The following is a 14,493-nucleotide window of genomic DNA, read 5'->3' as shown; positions in this document are numbered from 1 at the left end:
AAGTAGTCAGAGAGAATAATCAGGTCCAGAATCTCTGCATCCTTTATCCAGTTAGACCTGTTTTGCTGCTTTTTGTTAGTAACACCAGTATCCCAGAAATGGAGTTTTAAAACACAACCGACACTATCTGTCTGGTAAATGGAAATATGCACATTCAAAATTGGTTCTATTGTACTGGCACAAGAAAAAATAATTATCAGTTTTCATTGCAGCAGCTTCAGTTCTGCAGTTAGGGCGGAGTTCCCTCCCTCAGAAAAGTGGAATATATAGGATCAGGTTTACTGATAATGAATACCTGATCACTGCAAGGTCGTAAAATTAATAACTGCTTCATTTTCATTTCTGAACTGTGTCACATTCACTGAAATACCTGATAAGAGGATTTATCTACATAGCATCCAAAAGAAAAAAAATACATACCCCAACCAACAATGCAAAATTTAAGAATGTATTTCCGCACATAGGTATTAAAGACTTTCACAAGGGCTAGATACATGTGGAAAGCTTCCAGGCCCATCCAGGTGAATGAAACCAAGAGGAAATAGTGAAGAAATACTGCAACTGCAATGCACAGGCCTTGTGTATCATACAGTGCAATCCATGAGTCAAGGAGGAAAATTAAGTTGAGTAGAAGTAATGCAGCACACAGCTGAATAAGGATTTTGGAGGGGTAGTCTCTCCGGATTTTCCTAAAAAAAAAACAGATTTGTGAGATGACATCAATTACCCATGGATCCCTGGCTCACCTCCTATCTTGTAGTCCTTAGTGCACAAACGTTAAGAAAAAAATCATTTATGTATTTTCATTCAGGTATATTGCTTCATATATTGCATTTATACACAGAGAGTAATTTATAAAAGATTTCCAAATTAACAGTCTGTATGAATAAATTTTGTTGTAATAAATAAAAAAAAATGTGGATTCTTAAGATTAACAATTTTTAGTACCATGATTTTTTTCTTTAACATTGTGTGTTGGACTTCTTGTTACAGTACTTCTAAAACACAAAATGGGACTATTCTTTATTGCTAAGATAGGTTAGGCTTTTGACTGGGCTTCTAAAGCCTTGATAGATACAAGTCCTTGATAACAGGATAATGAGAGAGTAAATGTGTGCTGAATAACTTCGAGAAGGATTTCCAAAACACAGTATGGAGGATTCAATAGTTAAGACTCAAACATAACAAAATGTTCCAACAAACAAATAAGAATACAAATTTATTTTTAAATGCTATCATTCTGCACTGCTCTCTGTATGTTATACTTTAAACACATTCCTTCACACTTCTATTATGATAATCCATTATACTTAAGAGTGCTACTTCTTCACTTCTTACTGCATAGAGCCCCATGATTAATTCACTTGTCCACAAGATTAACATTCCTGAAGACTGAATCAACACCTTCCTGGTAAACTGGACAAATTTGTGCATTATTAAGAGACAGAATTTGTACCTATTGGAAAGGACTTGGCAGTGAAGACTACAAACAATCACTATTGAAGAATAATGGGAACTTAGTTGAACAGGTACTTACTCAAAGGCTATGTAGGTCACAAGAGTAATAGAAAGAAATATTGCAGAGAGGCCACATCCTATATAGGATATAAAAGTCAGTACCAATTCTTGTGTGGGACTCAAAGGAGCATTTCCATACAAGTTCTAAAATGGAAACAGAACTTAATTTCAGAGAACATGTTTATTAAATGGAAAAAGAGAAAAAAACCAAAACCAAAATGCACCTTTCCCTTTGCAATTAAAACAAACAAAAATAAGGAAACAGTTATTTTCATCATGGATCTGATAAAACGTTAACAGAAAAACTGAAAATCCAATCTAATTCTGCAAGGAACCAGGAGTTGCACTCAATGATCCTTATGGGTCCCTTCAAATCTGAGATATTCTATGATTCTAATTGTGAAATTCCACTTGATTAAAAACCTGTTTTAAATTTGATTTATCCTAATTTTTATTTCCTACAATATAAACTGCTGAAATGTAAAAGCTGCAGTTCAATAAGTCCTTAAGAAATTTTTTACTCCAATGGAACTCATGGGCCACCATTCAACAGCTTAAGCATGTGACTAATTGTATGGCTATATGTACTAATACTGCAGTGAATAAAACCTGAGTAGCATTTCATAGGTGGTATGTGCTGTATGTGCTTACTGAATACTCATTTGCTTAAGATAACACATGCTTCAATGTGTTCTTGAATCATTGCATAATTTTTTTAATAATTACCATCAAAACTGCAAAGCTCGTGAGGTGGTTGCATGAACAGACCGTTTCATTTACTCTACTTTCTTTAACTATGCAACCTTCGTATGACCAGCCTCCATGTCCACCTGTTAAGAAAACAGCTTTTTTATTCATAAAAGCCTTATATTAACATTATTAACATGAGTTAACATAGCATGGTATATAACATAACATCAAGTACTTACCATTTTTATTAAAATCCCAAAAAGCACATCTAACTGTTGAGTTATCCTGTTTAGGAAGTTAAAAAAAAGATGTTTTACTAAACTTTGAGTTTAAGATCAAGTAATTTATCTACAAAATGCAGGCAAAAATAAATACTGTATACAGCAAATATACCTGGTTTACATGAACACAAAATTAATTTAAGTGCATAGAATGGATTCATATTGCAACATGCATGTGAAAATGTGCTGAACAAATCTGCAGTCACCATACGGGAGCTAGCTTTTGTGCTTATGCTAAGATTCCATTTCTGGTAGAACATTATGAATACTCTTCCATTGTCTTCCCACACCATATAAATTATTGGGATTTCTCATCCTTCCTGATTTTGTAAGTATAAAGAACATGACCACACAGAAAAGGAAAAAAAATCATTTGCAAACATTTGATCACTTTATATTACCATGATGATAAAGGTTTTATGTATAATTTCCCCCACACACACGAAAATCCTAAAAACAGTAGCAGTAATACACTAGACTGCTACGACTACTGATGCTTCTACAGTTACATCTCAAAACTCAGTTTTATATCAATACAAGTAAAGACTACACTAAGCCAGCTCTTGAAAAAAGCTTCAGGTACATCACTGGAATTGCTACAATTTTCAGTTTATAAAATTTTAGTATTTAAAACTCTTTTAAGATATGGTATAGAATATTTTAATCCTTGATGCTCATTTAGGAAAGAGATCCTGTATATGAGTACTAATACTTCCAGATGACAGAATCCTGTGTTCCAATCTAAGGAACAACATTCTCCCTAAGAGAAAAGTCTTATTTTGCTTTTCTGGCCATGCAGCACCTACAGATGTCATGACTGCAGTATCTCCATAGCAACCCCCACTGTCAGGCCTTTATCTAAGAGGTTTTTTTCTTTGAAGAAGTAAACAGAAGGGTAGATAGGAAAGATATAAACTGGATGGGTAAGTGACAGAGCAAAATTACCTAAAACTATTTGAGAACAAAAATTCATATGAGTCATAAATAAGCAAAGATGAATGATTTTGAAAGTCCAGATGGAGATGAAATGTCCACACTAGTAAAGCAGAACCAATCAATCTGTATTCTTAGTACAGTATTTCTTCAACAACAACTCCAATGGAGGCACTGAAATGTACTTTAAGTCTGCCAAAGTGTAAATCATACCTGATTAGGTTTGATATTCTGTAAAGTGACAGTAACGTTTGCCTTTAAGTTACTAATTGTGAGGTTAGCAACACTTGATGATATAACATTGCTGATTAAACATGCATTCTTCAAGGACAGATCCTGGAACGGCAAAAAAATCATATAATTTTAAAATATTAAAGGAAACAATAGTAAAGTACAGCACCCACAAGCTCAATTCTTATGTGGAATGAGCACTGGACAAAAACAATTACTTTTTAAATCAGGAAGCTGTGAAATGTGTTTTGTGGGAAAAAAAGTCCAGTCATGTTTTATTTTGCTCTAGGCTTCAGTTTAAAACCCTTATGAACAGAGGATCAGAAAGATACCTGGAACACGGTGGTCTTTTTAAAGAAGTTGAATATAATTCTAGAAGCTAAGTCCACCTCTTCAGGGGGTAAATTTGTCAGCAATGATGAAGGAAGTGTAATTGATCCGAGATTATTTAAATCATGAATCGTACTAATGCCTAGAGAGATCTGGAAAACAAATGCAAGGATTATACTTCATTTAAGTCCCTAAAGAAAAATGAAATTATGACTTGTTTTCAGTTTAGAACTTTGAAATACGTATCTCAGCAATCACTGTCAGGAACTCACTGCTGCTTTCATTCCTCTCCTGCTCCAATGCATAAATAGCATCTGCAGGCCCAAAAAGGATGCAACTCATTTCAGGTCTGCCTACCATTGAAAATGCTCTGGCTTTACCTGGCTTACAGGGACAGAACACATCACTGTGGTGAAAAATAGTGATTTGAAAAAGGTGAACAGCAACAACCTAGGTAGGTCTATGTAACTCTGTAGGGAGATTAACATTTCACCACACAGAAGCCTACAAAGGCAAATAATTTTTATACCCCATACGAAGTATGCCAGAATTCAGAAAAACTGTAAACAGTCATTGTTTGCAAACAGCTTTTTAAGTGCAGTAGGTTAAGCAAAATCTAAGAACATAAACTGTGCTTTTATGATCATGTGGCAAAAATGACAAAAATAAAACTGGATAAGCTACAATTCAGATATCTCAAGAGGTTAGTGTTCTAAAATTATAAAAAAAAGGTTTGAACTTTCACCAAGTTATCTGTGCTGTACTTACGGGACAGACAGCTTCATTTAGTACAAAATCTCTAAAGTTTTCTTGTAGAATGAGTCACTTTGTATTTACACACAAATATCATCTCAGAGTTCCTGAGAGATGTGAAACATCAGCAGAAGTGAAGAAATAAATTATCTACGTATGCAAAGAATGGCTGTAGTAGAGTAGCAGTGTGAGCTCCCCACAGTGCCCTAACAATATGGGGTTTAATTTTTCTGTTTAGACCAGTAGTCTCCAAACTATTTTGATCATTCTCTCCCTAAAAATTTTTTGAGCATGCACCCCAAAATGTATCTATTTATAAGTTATATGCATATAGTACTGTACTAATATATTATGCACATTACAAAACACAAAAAAAGAAATTTTAAAAGGATGAGATAAAGATTAAACATATTTTTTTAAAAAAATATTTTTTTTATTAATCATATAAAAACATTTTCTTCCCACACCCAAATGCACTGTTGTGTGTATGCCCTGGGGTACTCACACCCCACTTTGGAGATCACTGGTTTAGACAGTCACCAAAGGAATCACAAATCAATTCCACAAAAGTACTCCTGGTGCTTTGATTTGAACTAGATGATACTTGTTGAAAATTCTCTGTATTTCATTGCCAGTTAGATGAGATTTCCAGAAAAGCATTATTTAGCAAAAACCTGGTTTTCAGCACTATCACCTCCTAGCCACCTCACATTCAGGCACCACATATTGCTAAGAAAATAGAAAAGAACTCAAACGTTAGCATTTCATATAATTTTCAGTATCACAGAACAGTTCCATTACTACTACAAGTCACACTACATTAAGATATTCCCTTCTCTGAGAAGCCAGAACGTGCTAAAATTTGTTCAGAACTTTCCATCTCTTCCTTGCTTAAGCCTCCAGGACTGGCACTGTCCAAAGTATTACTTCCTCAACCAGGAGGGAGGTTCTGAGTGAGACAAAGTGGATCCAAACTTTCTAAGCACTTCTTTCTTGGTGAAACCAACTAGTCATGAGTGACAAACAGATGAATGTCATTATCCAGGCAGCATAATATTTCTTTCCTGGAACCTGCTGCAGTTAACCTCTAACAGATGAAGCCATCTGGGAACACTCCTTGACAAATTTCAGCGCTGTCATGGTGGGTGATTAAATGACTCCTGATTCAGGTGTTTTGAAGCAAAATTGTTCCACCAAGTGCTCTGTCCATTCTGGTGTTGTGGCTGTACCCTCTCTTAACAGCTTCTTAGTCAAATGCAGGTTTCTGCTAAGTCTGTTACTTATTTACACAACAGAAAATTAAAGGAAAAACTATGAAGGGCTACAAAAACTCTTCTTCTCAAACTACCGTGAACAAAAGATCCTGAAATTGTGACATGAACACAGAAAAAAACTCATGCTATATATAAAGATAAACCCATAAATACCTAAAAATAAATGTTTGAGAATTTTTAAGTAGTTAGAATTATCAGTGTTTAACCTGGAGATCAGTTGAGTCCTGGACAGCAAAAGACATTTGGTTGGAGCGGATGCTGTTGGTTTTGACAACTGCCAGAGCCAAGGAAGGGGATGCAAAATCAGCAGACATTGCTGAAAAGTTTAGTTTTAGGCCAATATAATCCACAAGTTTTATAATTCTGTTAAGAAAAAAGAGATACTTAGTCTTACCAATCACATACACCCAAAATTCTCAGGTCAGTTGCAGTTATGGAGCAGCAATCCAAGCACAGTGTAAAATACAGCTGACTGCTCACTTATAGCAGTGTCAACACAAAAAAATACACTGTTTTCCATGGTATGATATTATAGTACAACTGGTAACACTAGAATGATACTCCCTTCTGTTTTGCATTAGTACATTAAAGAGTAAGAAATATTCTTTTGGTTATGATTATGAAATAATGAAACTTGCTGAAGCAAATTTATCAAGACAGTCAATACAACACACGTTTTAATGTACTGCCAGAATGACCTACCTGTTAGAAATTTGGGGTGGTAATGGTTGAGAAGCAGTTAGGACTTTGCTAACCTGACTAACCATCCTTTCTACATCTTTTGGCTCTACTTTTCCAGCTGCTAAATCATTTTCTATTTTGGACACAATTTGCTCAGCTGTGGTGACAGTAATGGTGGTATATACAGAAGTTGTGTATGCGGTTGCTGATAGTATCTTTCCTGTGACAAAAGAAAAGTTGTGCATTTATTTAAACATGGTGTTCAACAAATGAAGTAAGCTTTGAGAAGCAGAAAAAAAAAGCAGTTCTCTTGACCAGTAAACCTTATCACAACTGTAAAGTCTCTAAACAGAGACAATCCTTTTTTCTCCCTACCAGCTACTTTGCAAATAGCCATACCTCTAATCTAATGAAAACATAAGGCAATGTTTCAAATGGCCAGCATTAATTTCCATTTTTGTTGATTACAAAGTTCCTCACATCAGACAATTAGTGATGTTAAATAATCTATTATTTTGGATTTTTAGCCACTGGATGTCTGAAAGCAGAATAAAATCAAGCTAAGATCAGCAATTCAAAAAGAAGCTTGTAAAGATGCATACAATCTTCATAGGAAAATACATACCAACTAAGAATATTTCTAATCAACAGCAATATTTTAAGGAAGATCCAACACTGACTTGCAATAGTTTAAATACTAGCTTCGTAAAAAAACCATAGCTACCTGGCTCTGTGACTTAATTTTTTCTGCCAAAGGTACCTGCTGGGAACTCAGCACAGTACCTATCTATCACAGTTACCAATCAATTTGTAGAGTGAGGTATCGCTCATCATGGCTAAAGGCATCAGAATGTATTTTAGAACAAGTATATACCTCATGAGAGTTGTCTCAGGTTTTTCACAGTAACTGGAAGGTCACAGTTCAGAAATATAACCTTGTTTAATAAAGTTCAAAAGCAAATTCAGTATATGGCATTCAAAAAAAAAATGTCATATTTACCTGTGCTTCCATTAGGCAGGCTACCATGGCCATCAGCAGTAGAATGAGGATGAGAAGCTGAGACAGAATGGTTGATAGGACTAATAGTAGGGGTCAAAGTTATTGTGAATGGAGTAAGGGGAAGAATGGGTGCTGTAGTAACATTTTTGTTAGCAGGACCACGTTGGGTCGAATCTGTAGCAGGATGAATTTGTGCAACAGATTTGGTGGTAGCCTCAAAGTGAGGAATTGCTGTTGAAGGTTTGGGGGGAAGCTCTGAAGAGGAAACTGCAGAATGTTTAGTGAAACCTACAGAAGGAGAAATTGTAATAGGCTTGCTAAGATATGCAGCCTCAGATTTAACTGAGAAAGCAGCATTAGTGAAAGATTTTGTTGCAGGTGTGGAAATAGCAACAGATTTATAAGAAGCTATGGAAGGAAAAGTTGGCACAGTAGGTTCTGCAAGAGACTCAGAAGAGGGAAGTGTAGTGGTAACACTGGTGGAAAACTCAGAAGTTTCAGCAGTAGATGCAGCAGAAGTTTCAGAGAGAGCATCTGTAGTGGGAGATGTGGAGAGAGTTTCAGAAAAAGAAATCTCCGTGAATGGTGGGATCAGTGGTCTAATTATGGGGCTTTGTTTGGTAGTAATCATTGTAGGGGAAAAAAGAGTATTAGATTTGGGGGAAATCTTTTTAGGGAGAGAAGAACGAGGCAAATGAACCCGTATAGAATCAGGTGGCATTTGTATAGTACTGTAAAAAAAACAAAAAGCACAGAGATGCATGTTAAATTTAACATTGTTTATATTGTAATTAAAGTGAGTAATAACAGAGGAATATATATGAATGATATGGACATAATACTAATAATCTGTACTGTAAAATCAATCTGATTGGATATTTCATGAATTCCGCAACATTTTGAGTGTTCTGCTATTTTATTTTGCTGTAGCCATTAACTAGCGAGTCCTATACTACTACTGCCTTTGCTGCCTGTTCTGGAAGTGACCTGATCCTGAACACAACAGCTTTCTGCATCAGGAGGTTAAAAAAAGGAAAAAAAAAAAAAAAGGCGGAGGGGGGGGGAGGGAGAAGGGGAAGAGAAGGAAGAGAAGGGATGGGAGAGGAAGAGGGAGGAACAAGCAGGCAGCTATATACAGCAATGTCTGTCAGGTTGTTCTAGTGGAGTCCTTCCTAGCTATTACACTACAACATGGAAGTTGAATCTATTAATGCATTAGAAAATTCAGGAAATAAACAAGTCACATTTTGTATTTACACTTACTATGTGTGTAATTCTTCAGCAGTCAAGGAACAATACTTCAGTGATGAACAACAGCACCGTTCTGACAAATAAGCATTCATCTAGTTTATCTTGAAGTATAAAAATTGCTAATACTGTTAAGTAGGATATTCAAATAAACATGTGTTTTATGTTTTGTAAGCAATAGCGCATATTGCATATTTGATTTTGAGTTTTCTTCTGAATTTACATTTGCAAAATAGATCTTGACCAGTCAGAACACTGTAATACCTACAGATTTTTGCTCAATGTCTCACAAGCACAGATTTCTCTTTTTGTCTTTGGAAAAAAACCCCCAACAAAATGCAAAGATACATCTTTGAAACAAAGAGACAAATGGTAAGAATCACCACTCCATACTGTCACAATATCACTAAGAAAGCTTGGGTACTTTATAAACTTTTCAATTCAGATCACCTTTTCAGTAACACATTTAAGTTCTCAAGTAATTTTACACCTAATCCTTTCACAGTCCACTTTATTAATTTACTCAGCAATTTTATACCGATTTTTTTTTTAAATATTTCTATCTCCCCCCCAAAAAAACCCCAGAAGGCTGCATTTTTGATGTATTTACACTGTTCAACAAAAAATTATTTTTATCTAAAAATAAATAATAATCTTTTCTTTTAGCTACTTGGAGGTCAAGTATAAAGAAAGGAAATTTAATCTGAAGGGGTAACTGTGATGAGAATGTGTTTAAAGCATAACTTACCAAGTTGGCTTATTTCTGCTTTGTCTTTTAAACTGCTTATGTTCTCTCTCTCAGCCAACTTCATTATAAAACTGCAGTGTAGACTATAATGAGAAGAAAAAACTTTAGACTTGAGAAACAGATCTGCCTCACCTTTGCAACACATTATCACATGCTAAGTGAAAGAACATTAGCACAAATGCTAATTGTGAAAGCATATTTTTCCTAGGCTCTTTCAGATTTGGGGATATTTTTTATGCACATAAAATACTAAATAGAAGAGTAAAACATCAGTTTGTGGCAGCTTATTTTCTCTTTTCTCTATAGACACTGTTAATTCTTGAATGGGGTCCTCCCTAATTAATATTAGCCATTGAAGATTCGATAATTTTGTTAAGATAATAATGTAATCTCCACTGCTACTCTGAAGAAACTCCAGAGAAGAACTAGCAAGTGTTCTAGGTGGCTATGTCAGTGTATATCAGAACTCTATCACCTGGGGAAAGCCAGTGTCCTCACTTTAGACTAATGACCCACTCAAGCGTATAACTACACACGTACTATTATAGACTGATCACTTGAAACCCTGCCTAAACTAGCAAACCTATAGTAAGTATTAGTGTTCAAACTCAAACATATAGGTCAAAGAAAAGGCAACACATAAAAGATGAAGTGAAGCTTGTTTCCAACTAACAAGAATGAAAAGAGTAGCCTAATTACTGCCAGTATATGACATGAAGGTGTGATCTGACTGTCTATTACTATTTGAGTGTTTTAAACTTCTCTTTCACCCTTACCCAGGAAGACAAACCCCAAATTCAAGTATCTAGGGAAATGAAGTTACACATTTTGTCTTTATTAGCATATAGTGTTTCCAAGCTGATCAGTTTAAAGGACCAGCAATTTAGTGGTCCTTTGGCAGACATTAACTACATTTCAGGGTTTCCAGGATCACCTCTGTGGAGCTGCCCTGCCATTCTGATACACCATGGCATCTGAACTGGTAACCTTCTGAGGCTTCCCCTGCCCTGAGGATGGCTGGTTTCCCAAGCTGAAAAACAGCAGCTTGGGATGTCTGAAGCAATTCCCTCATAAAGACTGCATTGTAATCACAAATTCTGGACATTTGGTGGTCTGGTATCAAATCCCATAGTGGTTAAGTTGCTGTGTGACTCAGCTAATACAAAGATGCGGAAGAAATAGAGCAGGCAGCCCTGTACTTGACCAGAAGATTAATAAAAAGCATTACAGTTTGGTTAAAAAAAAATCTAAAAAAATCTTTAAAAAAATCACTAATGCTAAGATAATAATGAGATCAGAATTTCTGGCAGTCTAAATACATTTCTCCAGTCTGTTTCTCAAACTTCCTAAAAAGATTGGTTTTCTTCTGTTATATAGCCATTCATATTTAATTTATCACAAGACAATATAGGAGCATTTAAAAAAACAAGAACAAACCTCTGGTTTTCTGCACTGCATTCCATAACAGAGGACTGTAATGACAAGTGAAAATAGAAAGAAATTTTTTTATCAGGAGAAAATGGGACTGTTAGATAATGATATTATCAGAAATAAGTTGGAAAGAACATTTCCAAGCAGTAACAAGAATTAGTAACCTTACCTCACTTATTGCTTGCAAGGTTTTGTTGAACTCTGCAATTCTTTAAAAGAAAAAGTTACCATTATGGAGGCTTTCTAGCAACACTTCTAAAGACAATTACAACAGTTAATAAAAAACCCCAAGCAATTACTGGGGAAAAAATATTTCCAGTTGATCAGTGATTTTTAAAAATCATGCCAGTTCTAATATTGTAAAACTGCTTTTTAAAGGATTGAACATTTTAGAAGTTGCGTTTTATTAGTCACTCAAAAAACTAAGTTTAAACCTCTGTTAACATTACTCCACTTCTTTAAGTTATTTAAAGAGCAACAGATCAATCTCAATGTTGACTTTTGGCAACCAAACATTTGGAACGGAATTTTAAGTTTATACTCAAATGTACAGAAATAAAATTGAGTAAGAAATACGGATTTCTTCTACAAACAAGACCTGTTGGCCAATTACATCTTTTTGATTTTCAGGGCAAGTTTTGGAAATAGCAGTAAATATTCACTCATTCAAATCTCCCCTTATAAAGAAGAAACTACACCAAAATAAAAATATGGGTATGACTATGACAATATGTATTAAAAACCATGCAGCTATGCAAGTTTTCTTAGTAATTCCTAAGAAACAGACTGAACCCCTGAAATTATATAAAAAAAATATTCACGAAGAGCAGCAGCCAGACTGGCATTCTCAACAATCCACAGCTCATGTCCTCAGGTATTATTATTATTATTACTACTATTAAGATCACTGGCATATAAACGACAAGGCCTTTGGGCCTTGATGAGCCCCAGGGAAACTGAAGGACCTAAAAGAAAACCAACAAGTCTATCAGTTCTTAAATAAACTCCAGTGGTACATAAAACAAAACTAAGGCTATTCTAACCAATATGAACTTTATGTTAAAGGAAGTAACTTACAATGCCTCAAAATTTTAATTTATAAAATGCAGGGATAAGAGAGTCTGCTAACCACGTGGAAGGTCTCACTATCTTTTTCAAATATAACAGGAATTTCAATCCTTATTCAAAACTAGTTACCTCAGTTCTTGTGGGGTAGGTGCTGGAATTGCAATTACTTTCGTAACTTGATTGTTGGTGGTTATGTTATTAATCTGTTAAAAACAAAGATTCCATAGCTGTAGTAAAACCACTAATTTTTAGCCTTAAAAGAAACATGTTAATTTCACACATTTTAACAGTCTGAAATTCCAAAGATAAGCACATTTTCTCATGAATACCCTTCAAAAAATATTTACCATGACATTGTTTTCACAACTTATGGAAGACATTGGCTCAATCTAGTATAGACTGAATACAGGATCTGATTTGTGAAAGATATGGGCAAAAGGATAGTGACCTCACCATATCTCATGTTGGAAAAAGAGGAATTTGGCTTAGTTTGCAACAAAGAGAGCTAGGACCAGACTCCAAACAAACTTTTAAGTGCAGCAATGGGACAAGCTCCGTAATAGGTGTAAGGTAGAGACAACATTGAATCCTGGGAGTAAGAAGTCAAGAACTGAGGTGAAAGACATGTTAAGAATGATATGAATACCTAGCCTTAGGGCTGGTAGATACACTAAGGTTTATCTAAAGGCCCTTTATAGATCTGCATTCTGATGTTCTTCTGGTTGCCGCCATTACTGGTTATTTTTACATTTCATGCAAGCAGCAAGTACCATGATGAAAACGTTATCTAACATATATGGTATTGACATTACCTAAGAAATATTGTGCTAAAAAGTAAAAGTGTCTCAAGAGACAGGAAACCCATTTTTCTAGTAGCTGTAAGCATAACATTAATATACTAGGATGGTTTCAGTAGGCATTATCACCACTGAAATGCAACACAATGCAGAGGTGGCTTTTGCCAGCTGTCTACCCTCTACCAAACTCGGTGCTCTATGTGCACCTGTTCAGTAGTTCTCTGCGGTGACTTTACTCCTTTCAAGCTTGCAAAGATTGGCATGTGAAATCTCAGACTGAGGGCAGACAGGGTTGTGCAGGAGAAAGACACAAGGTCCTTTACAAGCTAATGTCTTTTCCCTCCCTTAAGCTTTGCATCTATGACAACTAAACATTCTAATCGTCATAGTATTACCTCAATATTGAATAATCTATACGGCCATTGTTTTGCATACCATTCTCTTAAAACTGTTGTGTGGTATAAGTGGACACACTCATGTCACATAGGCCTATTGCAAAATTAATAACTGATATACCACATGCCAAAAAACATAGAATGATACTCTCAACATGAATTATTCCAGGATGCAATCCAACTTAATTTAGGCCCACATTGTTGCCATCTAATGATGCTCACCTTCTAAAGTAAAGTGCCTAAATTAATCTCCAAAGGAATATCCTGTATGCCTAAATGTAGATTCTTTAATTAGACAGTTCCTCTCTCCAGACTTCCCAGCGCTTCCCCCTCCTTTCAGTGACTATATAGAGAATACAGGCCCTTACTGCAGGAAGTTTACTTAGTTGAAATTCTAAAATTTAGCGGCAAAGCAGTAAGAGAGAGAGTAGATCCATCCACTGCAAATACTAACTTGTCCTGCAAACTGTATTTGAAATAAAATAAAACTATATAAAAAAATCATGTCAGGATATCAGCATGTTAATTGTAGACCAAGAAACTCATTTCAGCTTTCCTTACAATAAAGTTTTAAAAGACAGAGCACTTACTATTTCTACATTTAGTGATGTGTTACCTTCTTCGCTTGCCTGAAGTTTTACCTTGCCCACATAGAACACTAAAACCAAAAGACAAAAAAGTTAAGAAAATCAATGGAGAATGGCATGACGTAAAATTATTTGAGAATTTAAAAATTCACTATGTTGTTTTAAAATAGAAGGGAAATAAGAACACTTATGCTAGCTTTTCTAATATTTCATTGGTTTTGCAATTGTTCTTCCATTTCTTCACTTACTATTTCCACAAATGAATTAGTCCAATAACTTCATTATTATCTGTATACTTATTTTTGCTTGCTGTTTCTAAATTCCTTCTATTTTTTTTTTTTGGTTGGTTGGGTTTCCCCCAAAACAGAAAAACTGTACTGCACATTACTATTACTGCAACTCCAACTCCCGCAACAAGAACAAAATGTGTGGATAAAGGCAAAGTGATACTGTGAAAATTATTCCCTCATGAATTTAAGAACTTTCAGAATACCATAATTCAAAGCATCATTCAACAGTCCTTGAGAA

At 35.1% G+C, this 14,493-nt stretch overlaps 1 protein-coding gene across 4 annotated transcripts in view; it reads right to left on the bottom strand.

The window, feature by feature from the left end:
• Nucleotides 1-14,493, bottom strand: part of ADGRG2 (adhesion G protein-coupled receptor G2) — a 62,338-nt gene that overhangs the window by 11,097 nt on the left and 36,748 nt on the right. For all 4 annotated transcript variants that reach the window (XM_055703074.1, XM_055703072.1, XM_055703073.1 and 1 more), the window contains 15 exons: nt 13,969-14,036; nt 12,316-12,389; nt 11,288-11,327; nt 11,125-11,159; nt 9,688-9,770; nt 8,955-9,015; nt 7,692-8,422; nt 6,713-6,911; nt 6,217-6,373; nt 3,986-4,135; nt 3,636-3,758; nt 2,448-2,493; nt 2,245-2,348; nt 1,538-1,662; nt 421-689 (listed from right to left, as the gene is read on the bottom strand). In XM_055703074.1, the coding sequence (XP_055559049.1) occupies nt 421-689; nt 1,538-1,662; nt 2,245-2,348; nt 2,448-2,493; nt 3,636-3,758; nt 3,986-4,135; nt 6,217-6,373; nt 6,713-6,911; nt 7,692-8,422; nt 8,955-9,015; nt 9,688-9,770; nt 11,125-11,159; nt 11,288-11,327; nt 12,316-12,389; nt 13,969-14,036 (2,265 nt within the window). The remainder of the gene's footprint in view (nt 1-420; nt 690-1,537; nt 1,663-2,244; nt 2,349-2,447; nt 2,494-3,635; nt 3,759-3,985; nt 4,136-6,216; nt 6,374-6,712; nt 6,912-7,691; nt 8,423-8,954; nt 9,016-9,687; nt 9,771-11,124; nt 11,160-11,287; nt 11,328-12,315; nt 12,390-13,968; nt 14,037-14,493) is intronic.

Source organism: Falco cherrug, chromosome 2, assembly GCF_023634085.1.
Source record: "Falco cherrug isolate bFalChe1 chromosome 2, bFalChe1.pri, whole genome shotgun sequence".
In the NCBI taxonomy this organism is placed as follows: Eukaryota; Metazoa; Chordata; class Aves; order Falconiformes; family Falconidae; genus Falco; species Falco cherrug.
Note: the sequence above shows the minus strand (reverse complement) of the source record. Positions and strands in the feature narration are given on the sequence as shown.